The sequence below is a fragment of the Hydra viridissima genome, unplaced genomic scaffold, assembly GCF_058129835.1.
Source record: "Hydra viridissima isolate aposymbiotic clone 2 unplaced genomic scaffold, HvirCarnegie_v1 scaffold_13, whole genome shotgun sequence".
In the NCBI taxonomy this organism is placed as follows: domain Eukaryota; kingdom Metazoa; phylum Cnidaria; class Hydrozoa; order Anthoathecata; family Hydridae; genus Hydra; species Hydra viridissima.
Window position 1 is genome coordinate 1,523,637 of NW_028324312.1, and position 14,374 is coordinate 1,538,010.

The window sequence follows — 14,374 nt, forward strand, 5'->3', positions numbered from 1 at the left end:
GAGATTTGAATGTTTTTTAACTATCGGAAATGATAAAACATTTGAACAGGATTTTGCTCTAAAATCTTTTATTTTTTTAACATTTTTAAAAAAATATTTACTTGAAAAAAATAACTAACACTATCATTCAAATTGATGCAGTTGTAATTTACCATCACAAGTTGATACAAGTTGATACCAAGTACAATGGTACAACTTGGTACAACTTGGTACCAACTTGGTACAAGTTTATACCAAGTTGCTTCTAATTATTATCAAACCTTTTATTTATCTGTAGATGTTCAGTGTCTCGAGATGAAAATGATTATCGGCCTCTGTTTGAAAATTTTTTACATGACTTATTTACAACAGCAAATCTCCCTGAATGGCCTGCTGCTGAGGTTTTACTCATGCAACTCAGTCATTTGTTTGTTGTTACATTCAGCAATAGTAAAGCAGACATGACTCTTCGTTCTTCTTCACTTGATTACCTTTCACAAATCGTTACTTATTTGCGAAAAAATATGCTTCGAATAGAGCACGATGAACAAAAAGAAAAATTGAAATCAATTGTTGAAAAGGTTGGTCATCTTTTTACTAGTAATATAATTGATTAATGTTTTTATGTGTTTTAATATTAATGATAATATTTTCTAACAAAGAAACATTTTACTAAAAATAATTATTTTATTTACCAAATACAGTTTTTAAATATTTAAAATGTTTATTAACATTTACAATAATTTTAATAATTTCCTATTTTGTTTTAAGCAATAAAAAAACTTTTTTTTTTTTTTTTTTTTTTTCTTCATAGTTGATAAACATCCCTGGGTCTGCAGATGAAATCCCAGTTATTGAGGTAAATATAAAATACAGTTAGAAAGATAGGTTGTTTTTTTTAACAAAAATTTTGTCATGAAAGTTAAACTTTGACAAAATTTTTCAGAAAAAAAAAGTTTCTGATGAAAACGTTCATGATTATTCAGAAAGCAAATTTAATTGAAATTTCAGATCAATCAAAGATTTCAGATTACAAATAAAAAATAACATTAGCATTCTTTGCTCAAAACTTAATGAAACATTCAAATTTCCAGTGTTAAATAAGTGTCTGAACAGAAATTTTTGACATCAAGATTTTTTCCAAGGAATTGACTTGCATGACTTTTTAGTCTTGGGTTTGACCTGCACTGGCTTTAATGACTTCTGTGAGTCAATTTTGAACTGATTCAAATAACTTTCAACAAGCTCTTAAAGCAAGATCTTCAGCTCTTTTTTCTTTTTGAGACATTTTACATCAACCTTTTGATCCAATCCAAGCCATTAATCCTCACTTTATACTATTGCCTCCACTAGATTTCACTGCTCCTCAAATGCAATTAAAAGTTTAAATGCTTTGTCTTCCTTTCTCCATACCTTGTTGAGCTCCATCGGACTTTACAAGATTAAATTTTGACTTGTCAGTTCACAAAACTTTCTTCCAGAATGATAATAGCATGTTTTCATATTTCTTAGCAAATACAACTCTTTGCTCTCAATGGGTTTTTGAAAGGAATGGTTTCTTTCATGGAGCTCTTGCCTTATATCCAATCTCTTTCAATCAATTTCATGAAGCAAACAAGCTCACTTGATTTCCAATATCTTTTTCAAGAAGGTTTGACTCATTTGATGCAGATAAAAATCAGTTTTCCTGCAACATCTTGACAATTTGTCAATCAGTTCTGGGTACCATTTTGTGCTTAGCTCCTAATTTATGATGATTTTTCACATATCCAAATGTTTTGTATTTTTTAATCAAGCTGCTGATGAGTTGCTAATGCCATTCCTATTGCTTCTTGTATCTGAATATTTTACCTTGCATGAACAGTTGCACTGAGTTTGCAACCATTCCTTGGTTTTAACTTCCATTCTAGATGATATTAGTAGCTATTAGATTGATACGACAAATCAAATAGCTTTAAAAAAAAAAACATCAGTAGATTACTAGCAGTTACTCAATACTTGATAAAAAAAATACCTTCAATTATTGCTTAAAAATCTTTTTTCAATTATTAATCTAAAAACTTTGTTTAGATAATTATCTTTCATCGAGATTTTAGCATCCCTTAAGGAGTTGTTAAGTTTTGAGCAAATAAAGTTAATTAACATAATTTTTTTTTGTCACCTGAAATTTTGATTTAAATCACAAAAAAATAATCATAAAAACTTTTTTTTTTTTTTCTAAAAAGTTTTTTTTTTTTTTTTTTCATAAAAACTTTTTTTTTTTTCTAAAAAGTTTTTTTTTTTTTTTTTTTTTTTTTTACAATGAAATGTTTGGTTTAGATACTTATTGAAATGTTGATATAAAAGTTTAGATACTTATTGAAATATTGAAACAGCATAAAAGTAATAGTTTAAAATTAGTTATCCTCTTTTTTCTTGGTTGGAAATATTTTGCAAAGATAAGTTGTTGAAAGTTATTCTGATTATGATAAAGTTAATGAAGGGTAATGATCTTATTGTTAATGTTAATGACAGATGATGATCTTATTGTTAATGTTAATGACAGATAATGATCTTTTTTTTAAGTAAAAATATCTTGTTAAAAAGTTGCTAAAATGATTATCTAGTCAAAATAATAATTGTATATTAAAATTGAAAATTATATCAATTATTTTCTTTTCTTAATAAAATGTTACTTAAAACTCTTGGTATCTTTCTGTTGAGAGTATCTTTCTGTTGTTTTTCTATTGTTTTCTTGTTATTTCCATAATAACTTTCAGACTTTTAAATGCAAACATAATTAAGTCCAAAAATTCTGATTTATTGTTGATATTTTTTTTTTGATGTTTTTTATTCTTCTGTGAAGGATATGAGCATATATGAAGAGAAGCTTCGAACATGTTTATTGACTAGTTTACATTTGTCAGGCGAAGATGATGAATCTTTTAAGGTTTTTTAAATTTTTGTGATTTTATTTTCTATATAAGTTGCTGTCTAGAATTAAATCATTTTTTACACAAAGTAAATTAATTATTGTTAATATAATAAATTATTAGTAATATAAATATTTTTTGTGGATTTTAGTTTGCACGTGAGTTTTACATTGGGCAATGGATACGGGATATTCAAATTGAAATAGAGCAGTATATCATCTCACCAATGATATCAATTCCTGGTGCAGCCTCCAAGTCAAACATCAAAAATGAAGATGAAGGAAAGAATACCTCTGAAAAAGTACAAGCATTAGAAGAGAAAAAAGAATTCTATCATTCTTTAATAAAAAAACAAAACAATATTTCTACTTTGCAAAAGTAATTTTTTCACAATCATTTCTATTTGTATTGTTTTTGTTATTTTATTTGTTTTTTTGTTTTGTTTTGTTTTGTTTTTTTTTTGTTGTTTTTTTGAGGGGGGGGGGGGGGGGAGTGAGGGAAAAGGTGTTTTTATTTCAATTCTTCATAGAGTCAATACTCAATATCTTAAAATGAGTTATAATCTGCCTAATTTTAATCTTTCCATTAAGCACTTTATCATATTATTTTTATATTATTACACTATATTATTTGTTTAATAACAATCAGTATCTTCCTTGTTTTCTAAGGCAATCATTAATTTTATTTGTCTTTTAATTTTTTTAAACATAGAGCATGGAATACTCTGCCATATGAAAGTTGCACTGTAGTAGCTAGTCATTTGGCATCGCTTAGGTCATTTGCCCAAAGTTTTGAAGTATATTTGCAACAAATATGCAAGATGCTAAGTGAACAAGCAATAGCATTGCGCACAAAAGCAGTCAAAGCTCTAACTATGATTGTTAGTGTTGATTCAACAATACTTGCCAGAGTAAGTGGCTTGCAATTAAACTAATTATCATTAATTCAGCATGTAGAATAACTTAGGCCTGATATTTTATGACGTAAATTTTTCTCATTAGAAAGACATCCAGGATAGTGTTCATGGTAGGCTTCTTGACCCTTCCACTAATGTTCGTGAGGCAGCTATTGACCTTATTGGGCAATTTGTTTTGAGATCGATTGATCTTGTTTCTCAATATTATGATATGATCATTGCACGTATACTTGATACAGGGGTTAGTGTTCGAAAAAGAGTAATAAAAATTTTAAAAGATATTTGCATTGAGCATCCTGACTTCAAGTACATTCCTGAAATTTGTGCTAAAATTATCAGAAGAGTTGATGATGAAGTTGGAATAAAGGTAATTCTAGTGGTTTATTAAAATTTATTTAGTTGTTTAAATCTAGTCACTGAAATTTTAGAAGATTAATTTGAATCAAAGATCTGTCAAAGTTTTTTATAAGTAAGATAGGTATTTTAATTTTTGTATTTAGAAATTGGTGACAGAAGTGTTTCGCTTGATGTGGTTCCAACCTGTCTCAGATATCAACAAGTCATCTACAGTTCTTTTTACAAAGGCTGTAAATATTACAAAAGTTGTTTCATTATGCAAGGACACTGGTTTTGAATGGCTTGAAAATTTACTAGAAAATGTTAGATATTCACTTTTGTGATTTGCAATAACAAAATTCTAATGTATCATTTGTTTATTTTGAATTTAGTTTGATATTTTTAATACTGCTCTATGTTCACATTTCAGCTGCTTGATCCAAAAAATGCAAGTTTGCGCTCTTCAACTATGACAGCGTGCCAGCAACTTGTTGATTGTTTATTCCACAGACTTTTAAATCCAGATTTAAAGTCAGATACAAATTTGATTGTGTCATGCCTGATGACTTTGAACTTGTTCTGCAAAGTATGCCCCTATCTTCTTATACCCCATGCCACTAGTCTTCAACCTTATTTGAGCTCAAAAGTTAATTCACCATCAGATCTTGTCATCATTCAAAATGTCAGTAAAGTATTAGAGTTGGTTGTACCATTAATGGATCACCCAAATCCTAAGTTTCTGGCTGAACTTGAAGAAGATTCTATGAAACTGATGTTGCAACAAACACAAAATGTTGTGCAATCTTGTACAAGTTGTTTAGCTGCAATTGTAAATAAAGTAACTCATAATTACAAGTTTGTAATAGATGCACTCAATCAATTTTTAAGTAAGCTTTGAAACTTTTAAATTTTTTTTTTTTTTTTTTTTTTTGCAGTGCTGTAAGATGACAAATAAGTTATAAATATCAACATATAATATAGTTATTGTAAAGTTATTGATAAAAATAAACATTTAACTAAACTTACTAAACTTTATTGTTTTATATCATGGTATGCTCAATAAAAGAATAAGATCTATGAATTTCACAAGTAATATTATTATAGATGATTTTGTTGTTAAATCTTTAATTTTGTTGATCATTTTAGAGTTTTTAAATTGCTATCAAAAAGAGCACATAAAAGCTCCCACAAATAGTTCTCTAAAAGCTAAGAGATCTACATTGTTGCGTGCCTTATTTACAACCGGTTTGTTTTGTCGCTACTTTGATATTGATGCTCAATTCAAGAATGAAGGTGGTTCAAAGGTAAAAAAAACTTCAAAGTATGCAGTAGTTTATTTATTTTTTTAGTGTTTTATACGTGGCGTTTCATTTTCTGCTTTTTATTTTTTTGTTGTATAAACAAAGAATTATTCTATGGAATTTTTTTCTTAAAAATTAAGTTTTTCTTCTTAACATTTGTTGCTTTGTTGTTCTCTGTTGCTTTATGTTTGGCATTTTAATTTGTTTACAGAAGCATTTTTAAGAAACTGAAATAGTTCTCTAAGAAAGTATACTAAATGAAAAGATAACTATGCCTTGACATGTGATCTGAAAATCTTTTGAGTATTGTGCTTGTGATAGGTTTTTGAGGTTTTTGTGACACAGTAAAAGATTAAAATGGTGACTTTTTTTATACATCAATTAAATCCATTAAAGCATGACAACAAGCTTTAAAGTGATCACAATCAGAAAAAAAAATCACTAGAAATCACTGAAAATGGAAAGATATGGTTTATAAACTGTATCTTTTCATTTTCATCATTTAGCCATGATGTTTTAAATTGTTTTAAAAATTTTTGTTTGCATTTTTTGTTTTTTGTTTCTCTCTTTTTAGCCTATTCTTGAGAGCAAAGATGTGTTCACTGTGTGTATGTATTTTACAGACTTTGACGATGAAGAAGTTATGTTGAAAGCAATTCTTGCAGTTGGTGAGATTATTTGTAATCTATAGAAATATGATAAACTAATGTAAAATATAAACTAAGAAATAAAAAAAGCTGCTAAGTACCAAAAATCCCCCTCACCCTTTTTGGCAGTGGTAATTTACCATTAGACCATCAATGAATATTTTAAAGTCTTAATTTAATTATCTTTTGATTCTTTTAATTATTTTATGAATTACATAAAAAAACTTGTCATTTTGTTTCTCTATAATTTTAAGCATCCTGACTTTTTTAATTTTAAGCATCCTAACTTTTTTAATTTTAAGCATCCTGACTAACTTTTTTAATTTTAAGCATCCTAACTTTTTTAATTTTAAGCATCCTGACTTATGACTTACATTCAAGCGCACACAGATGTACATGACTAACAGCAAAATTATCGTTGATTTTTTTCAGATAGATATTAATGCTAAAAAAAGTGAATTTACCAATAGTTGTTGAATCAAAAATACAATACTTACATACCATAAGGGTGCTTTTGAGTGAAAGCTATCTCCTAGTTACTTTAACAAATAAGACATCTCCAACAAAGAAAATAAAAAAAAACAGATATAACAAACAGGCAACAAATCAAAAAGATTTGTTTGTAGTTAATCAAAATATTGAATTTAATTCTAAATCAATTAATGATAATTTATGAATTAATAAATGATAGCTACTTTCATAGATTTTACTAGTTGTGTATGTCCTTGTGAATCTATTTCTATATTTCTATTGTCCATATATATTGAAAATTAGGTTATTGTAACTCTCGCATTAAGTTTAAGCATGGTTCACATCTACTTAAAACAATTTTCTTACTGCTCCAGTAGCTACTTAGTTAATAACACCATATTTCATAGTTTATGATATTGTCACTATTTGCATCTATTATAGCATACAACTTAACTCTTAAAATATCTGCATTATAACTTTTTTACAAAAAACTTTCAATAGATGCTTTGTTTAAAAATTTATGATTTTTTTATTTTGTAATGTAAGTTTTCCTTAAATTTGCATTATAAGTAAATTAATTATATAATTTCAGAATTCTTAATCATCTCATCCTGTTTAAATGAAATTACGCAGGTGATTTACTACTGCTGTAAAAATTTAAAAAGAGAGGCTTTAATTTATGCAAATTTTTTTTTTTGGGCTGTTTGCCTGCTATAACTTTTCTACTAAAGAATTCTCATAGTAAATCCCATGAACCTGCTAAAAATCTAAATGTATTAAGTAGGTAAACAAACCACAACTACAGATTTTGATCTCAAAGTAAGAGTTGCATCTTTGATTTGATTTGACTTAGGTTTTATTGGAATGCGTCACCCATCTTATCTTCTAATGGATAATTGCAAGAAACTGTACCAAGAGATTCTCAACCCAAATGCCACTTCTATTAAAGCCAAATTTACTGTTTTGAAAAGTATGTTGAATCACTTAGTAGAAGAAGAATATAGGTTGCATAGCGCTGAAAAAAAGAAAGGTATTTTGTTTCTTTTTTTTCTAGTTGTAATTTATGGAACTCTTAAACAGAATTCAAAAGAAAAATTTATTGAGCCTATTATCTTATAGGGCAAATTAAATTTAAATGAATAAAATTAAATAAATTGCAGCAAATTCTGTTTAGATAAAATCCCAAAAGTTACAGTTGGGGAAAATAATGTTGAACGATTAGATATTAAAGAAATGGGAGATCCTATGTCAGGGTAAAATACATAATTTAAAATTGTTTGTTTTGTTATTAAAGTTGCATTGCTTTTAATTGAAATTTTCTTTACAACAAATTCTAAAACTTCCTAAAAGCGTGTCCATTCCTGTATTTTTTATACGTTCTAAAAGCGTGTCCATTCCTATATTTTTTATACATTCTAAAAGCGTGTCCATTCCTATATTTTTTATACGTTCTAAAAATGTGTCCATACTTATATTTTGCATAAAAGTAGTGATTTTCTGAGGTATTTTTTTAAAAAGTTCTATTCTTGATGATTTCCTATCTTGGCAACTGTTTCATCCTTAGTAAACAGAAATACTTTATCTGTAGCGAACTCTATTGATATTGAATAAGTGTAAAGGCAGTTGTCTATGGTAGTACACATCATTTGTTGTTTTGTGTAGAAGTATACATCATTTTTTGTTTTGTATAGAAGTACACATCATTTTTTGTTTTGTATAGAAGTACACATCATTTTTTGTATTGTATAGAAGTACACATCATTTGTTTTTGTATTGTATTGTTGTTTTTTAGTTTGTATAGGCACAAAAGCTCCTTCTGGTAGTTTTTATTTTAAATTTTTCTGTTAAGTTAAAATGTAAAAAAGACGTCACATGACAAAAAATTCTGCTGTTGTTGTCTTTTTCACTATCTTGCAAATGTTTTTTTGGTGCAGTTGGTGATTTCTTTCCACAGTGATTTTCTCTGGACCATTTGGAGTTTGTATCAGCTTGATGCTGGCCAGTTTTGGAAGGAACTTGTCACATTTAGAGCAAGTATCACTGTGTTGATAACAGATTGAGCTGTTGAATATCTTTTGATAAGACTTATAGTTAATACTTGCAGCCTGATGCTGCTCTTAAAACAGAGAAACAATTTGGTAATTTTCAAGACCAGATTTTCAGATCATCAGGCAAATAAAGTTTGTGTTTTTTTCCTGTGGAAAAATGTGAAAAATGATGAAGATGGCAGATGATATGTTTTTTTAAGGTGAACTGTATCATCTCCCAAATGGCCTGTTAATATGCTTTCCTCTATTAAATACATCTAAAAAAAATTAGTATTTGTATATGAAAAATGTGAAAAATATTTTGTTAGCAATGTATACTTAAAATGTTGATAAGAATCAAAACCGCTGCTTCTTGTAAATACAGAGAAATTAAATTATTTAAAAAATGATGAACTTTTGAACTGTGTTAGATACAATATTTTTAGTAGTAGTGTTTAGAGCATTCTTGATTGTTCGGTTTTTCATTTTGCAACTTCTCTTAATTGATACTACTAACACTAAAGAGGAGAGAAATGAATCCTGTGCAAGTTAATCAGACAGCATTTAATTTGGCCGATGAAATCCTTGTTTTTTCTACTTGTTGGTTATTTAAAAACATTTAAGCCTATCACAGTTGTAGTCTGAATCAATGATACTCTTTTTTTCTTCCTTCTGTCTAGGTTAGGAAAGTAAACTCTAAAAACATTATGTTACAAAAAAAGCCATAACCCTAGTGTATATATTTATAAATATACTATTAGTCATATTTGTAGCATATTAGTAAAACTTAAAACAGTAATTTACTAAAAAAATTTTTGAATTTAGAGCAACAAGTGAGTTAATACAATTTCTTCTTCCAAATATTATGAAAAGCTTCTTGCACCAAGAAAAAGTAGTGAGGGTTTCAGCACTTCAAGTTGTTGCAATGATATTGAGTCAAGGTCTTGTTCATCCTGCTCAGGTTCATTATTGTAATATTTCATGAAAATTAGTTCCATTTGACATATCTTACTTTAAAATGTAATATAAGAACTTTTACATTCTAATATATAATCAGGTGTGTATAAAAAATTAGCAAAGATTGAATCCTAAAAACAAAAGACTTTTTAAAACATTTTTTCAAATGTTCATTTAACAAATATAAAACATGCTTTTTCGTGTTTATGGTATGGTTTTTTAATCATGGTTTTTTTTTTTAATTTTTTAACATGTAAAAGACCTCATGCCCACCGGCAGGTCACTCCGCAACAAGATTAATGGCTCACCTGCTCACGGATGGGCACAAATAATATATATAATTAACAATTTAAAAAATGTCGGTCCATATCTGATAAATACTATATTGCAATGCGGTCTTCAACGTGTTAAAAAACTTGAAAATTTACTTTGAAGTTTACAAATTAAAATTTTTTATGGTTGTTTTATGGTATGGTTTTTTATTTCTTGCTGATTTTCATTGCTTTCTTTTCTTTTTTTTTTTTTTTACCGTGGTTTTTCACAACTTTTAAAAACGAAAGCTGCAACAATCAAGTTGATGTATCATATTGCAGCAAAGGAGAAAAAAAAATTTTTGCCTATAAATAACAATGTAATGTTAATTTGTGACAAAATGAAAGTGCAATGATGTCATTGCAGAATAATTGGTTCCAATTTGCATACCAAAGAAAATTGGGTGACATTTGAGAACAGTAAGAACAATGATTTAAAAAGTATAAAAGAAATCATCACATTTCAGCAAATAAACAGAAATTTTGTACACTCCTATATACTACCATCAAATATTGAAGTAAATTACATCAGTACTTAGTTGGATACCCATTAGCATTATAAACACCATGACAGCATCTCAATATGGAGTCCACAAACTTTATGAAGATATGGATGTGGCTTATAATAAACTATGAGAAGTTTTGTAGCCATGTTTTTTTACTTGCCACCTGTTGTGTGTGTGCATGTGTGTGTGTATTGTATTTTTCTTTTTTTTTTTTTTTTTTTTTTTTTTTTCGTTTTTCTTTGTTGAAATATTTTAATTTTTTTGTTCAAATTTATAGTGCATCCCATATTTGATAGCAATCAGTACAGACAATGAACGTGTTTGCCAGGCTAAAGCAGAACAATGTCTAAATGATTTAGAGAGTCGCTTTCCTGGCTTTATTCACATGAAAGCAATACACGGTGTCAAAATGGCTTACCAGCTTCAAGTAATTATTCAAAAAGTAGGTTGAATACTAAAAAAAAAAATTCTTCTAATGATATTTGAATAAGAGTAACACATTTGTCTTTAAAATCTCCTCTGGTATTTTGAATACAATTTGCCTTTACTGAAGTTTTTTACATTTGTATGTTTAGAGTAATTTATATTTATTTATAATTGTGCTATATAGTCACTTCTTTAGAATAATGGCAGCTATTTGGTAGGTTTTCGTGAAATGGAAAACAAAATATCATTAATAAATCATGTATATACTTTGCTGCGATCAAATAAGCAGCACCGACGTTCTTTTCTCAAAGCATTGCTTCAATTGATTGATCACCAGGTTTGAATTTATTTATAATTCTAATCAATTATTTAATTTTATCATTGTTATCTTTATCTATAAATTAATATGATTATTATGATAAATTTAAAGATAAAGTTTTTGCAAAAGATTGATATAATTGTAGTACAAGATTAATTATATTTTAGAAAACGTCAAGTGATTTGGCATATTTTCTTGTTGAAAACCTTGCATATTTAAGTTATAACACAAGTGAAGAACCATTATTTATTATACATAACATTGATAGTGCGGTTTCAGTCACTGGGACAAATGTGTTATTTAATTTTAAAGAGGTTCTATTATATTTGCAAATTTGTTTATTTGAGTAAACAACCATTCAGTTCTTCGTCTTCAAGATTTTTTTTAATATACTTCTGTTGTTTTTTTTAATTTCAAGTCATTATAAGTTTGTTTTTTTGTTTTTTTTTATACATTACACTTACTTTTTGTTATATTTACTTTTTAATATTCTATTCTCCTATTCTTATTCCTTTTTTCCTTTAATTACACTTTCCTAGTAAACAAATATACTCATTTAGCTCAAATTTTCTTTTGTATAGCTGCTTCAGTGTCATAAATCTTCACACAATGATGACGACGAGGAAGAACAAATTCAAGGTATGCACAATAATAAGAATATAAATATGAGAATGAAATATAAGAATGTAAATTTACTTAGTATTGTTGTAGAGTAGTGTTTTATGCACACGGTTTTTGACTTCCAAACAAACAAAGACAAAGAAACCATGTGCATAAAACAGTACTCTACAACAGAAGTTGTAGAGTACTGTTTTATGCACATGGTTTCTTTGTCGGTTGCGTCAGCTGCATGAATGGTCTTTTGTTTATAGTACTTGATATTTCTGAAAAGAGTATTTCTGTTTTGGTGACGTCATTTGGAAGTATGCTTTTGCTGGAACTAAAACGATACTTAAAATCCATATATGGGCTGACAGAGAGGTTCGTATTATTTTCATTCTATTTGTTGTTGTTTTTGTTTTTTTTTTTGTTTTTACATATCTTTTGGCTAAACTCAAAGATTTAATCTTTCACAATTGTTTAAAAAATTTCTATTTTTTATTCTCTATGTTTACTTAACAGCAAGTGTCAAAAATATACTCCATCTGAATCTTCCAAACTCAATGATAAAAGTCTGAACAAAAAGACCGATATGGATTTTCATTCTGAACATAAAGACCTCATTTTCTCAACCAAAAGAGAGAAAGCTGCCATGTTTAAATACTATAACTCGGTAAATAGATTTGTGCTATGGCTGCTATTTTTAAAAAAAATCTTGTTTGTAGCTTGATAAACCAGGTTTTTTTAAATTAAGATTCTTTTTTTTTTTTTTTTTTTTTTTTTTCTTTTTCTTTTTTTTTTTAATTTCTATCATTTTGTTTTCAAGTTCAAGCAGCACATAATGAATCTCGATACAGAACTGCATAGTGACAATGAGCAAGCGAACGAGAAGCAGAACATCAAAGTTGAGGACCAGCTTGATGACGTCAAAGACAACTTAATGCGCCCTGTAACTAAGTTAGATTTTCTCGGGTCTGATTTATCTCTATCTAGATGTTCTAGTTTGTCTAGTGAGGTAAGTGTTTATTCTAATTGCAATTTTAAATTGATTTGTTTCAAAACCTCGGTGTTTCCATAATAAGATTGTGAGTTGAGAATAAAATTTACCGATAAAGTAGCGAGGAAGTCTTCACCTAGTTTCTCGCATAGAAATCTTAGTGTTTATATTTTAGGATGTACAACCAGCTTTAGCTCTGCGAAGGAGAAGTTCGCGCTCTAGTAAAGGATCTGGGCCCGAGCTTTAATGGTTAGGAACTAATCTAGGGAAGAAATTAATTTATTTACAGTTGAACGTCAGTTCTAATAATCATTTCAACAGAGTTCCTTCGTATGATTAAGTTATGCAAACCTGATAGTATGTAGGGGGGGGGGGGGGGGTAGTTGTGTTTCTAGGACGACTTTTTTTTTGTCACTTGTTTGTAAATTTTGAAAGATTTTTTCACGCAGCTATTTGTTTATCATCAGATGTTGACAGGCCGGAAGAATTTTTAAAAATTCTTTTAGTTTCTTTTAGACCTTTCCTATCTTTTCAAGTGCCGAAACTTACCTCAATCTGTTGATAAATTTTATTTATTGTACATTATTAAAAGAAAGCAAAGTTTTACCTTTGTATATAAAGTTATTTGATGCATAATTATTTTGCGTTTTAATTATTTGTAATTATTTTGTTGCTTATGCTCATAAATAAATAGAAAATCTAATTAAAACTTATCATTATTCCCACGGGTATAGTGGGCCAAGACGAGATACGAAAAATAATCTTCTAATATAAGCATGTTTCAACTTAAGTCGTTTAATATGCAACATTTAATTTTTTGCCTGAACGAGAACAAGTTTTAGCTCATAAACCAAAAATCTTAACGATGATAAAATAAGTAACGACTCACTGAAGCTTAAAATTAATTTGGAAAGAATTGATTGAATACTTTTAATTATTGAAGCAAATCGTAAAGGTATCATAGAGATTATATTATGAAAAATAGATATTGGTCTTTAAAAAAGTTATATTTAAGCTTTAAGGAAAACGGCCATTTAAATTTTAAATATATGTTTTTTTCATCAACTGATAATACTTATTTTTAATTTTAAAATGTATACTTTTTAAGTAAGCTTGACAGGCAATGACCACGTGACTATACTCAACACGTGCAGATATCTAGTTTAATCGAAAGTATTCAGCATCATCTCCTTTATTTTAAATCAGGAATAATTTAAACTAACAGAATTGCCAATGCTACTATAATTGTATAAATTTTTGTTATAATTCTCTATTTATTATTAAACCATTTATTATAAATTTAAAGAGTTAAGCAAAATGATAGTAACCTAAATTTGGTATTCAGCTAAAACATCTTTCATTAACCCCTTTAAACACATTTCATAAGCCATCTAATTCATTCATTTCATTAATCCTCCTATCACAATCATTTAAAACCATCCAATTGCATTTCATAACTAATTGCCTTTTTCATAATCATTTTTTAAATTGGATCTTTTCTATTTCTCTTAGTATCATTTTGTAAAAATTTTTAACGAATCTTATACCTTAATTAGTTTTTTGTAAATCTCTAAATGTGTAATGAAGCTACTTTCAATTTTTGTCTCGAGAAAATTTTCGGAAGAAAGAAAAGTCTTTTTTTAAAAAAAATTATTACTTGTTTAGTTAT

At 27.8% G+C, this 14,374-nt stretch overlaps 1 protein-coding gene across 2 annotated transcripts in view; it reads left to right on the forward strand.

The window, feature by feature from the left end:
* The window catches only part of LOC145195271 (nipped-B-like protein), a 30,507-nt gene extending 17,093 nt beyond the window's left edge, over window positions 1–13,414 (forward strand). The window contains exons 14-35 of one of the 2 annotated variants that reach the window (XM_090070302.1): window positions 278–560; window positions 794–838; window positions 2,825–2,908; window positions 3,043–3,269; window positions 3,603–3,801; window positions 3,893–4,174; window positions 4,308–4,466; window positions 4,574–5,030; window positions 5,290–5,447; window positions 6,019–6,112; window positions 7,416–7,592; window positions 7,737–7,815; window positions 9,415–9,550; window positions 10,641–10,805; window positions 10,986–11,126; window positions 11,276–11,422; window positions 11,690–11,747; window positions 11,981–12,089; window positions 12,231–12,381; window positions 12,535–12,723; window positions 12,881–12,954; window positions 13,222–13,414. In XM_090070302.1, the coding sequence (XP_089926428.1) occupies window positions 278–560; window positions 794–838; window positions 2,825–2,908; window positions 3,043–3,269; window positions 3,603–3,801; window positions 3,893–4,174; window positions 4,308–4,466; window positions 4,574–5,030; window positions 5,290–5,447; window positions 6,019–6,112; window positions 7,416–7,592; window positions 7,737–7,815; window positions 9,415–9,550; window positions 10,641–10,805; window positions 10,986–11,126; window positions 11,276–11,422; window positions 11,690–11,747; window positions 11,981–12,089; window positions 12,231–12,381; window positions 12,535–12,723; window positions 12,881–12,952 (3,412 nt within the window). In that variant the 3' untranslated portion in view covers window positions 12,953–12,954; window positions 13,222–13,414. Of the gene's footprint in view, window positions 1–277; window positions 561–793; window positions 839–2,824; window positions 2,909–3,042; window positions 3,270–3,602; window positions 3,802–3,892; window positions 4,175–4,307; window positions 4,467–4,573; window positions 5,031–5,289; window positions 5,448–6,018; window positions 6,113–7,415; window positions 7,593–7,736; window positions 7,816–9,414; window positions 9,551–10,640; window positions 10,806–10,973; window positions 11,127–11,275; window positions 11,423–11,689; window positions 11,748–11,980; window positions 12,090–12,230; window positions 12,382–12,534; window positions 12,724–12,880 lie in introns of both variants that reach the window. The other variant, XR_016446179.1, reaches the window with a different exon arrangement.
* Window positions 13,415–14,374: the final 960 nt, after the last annotated feature.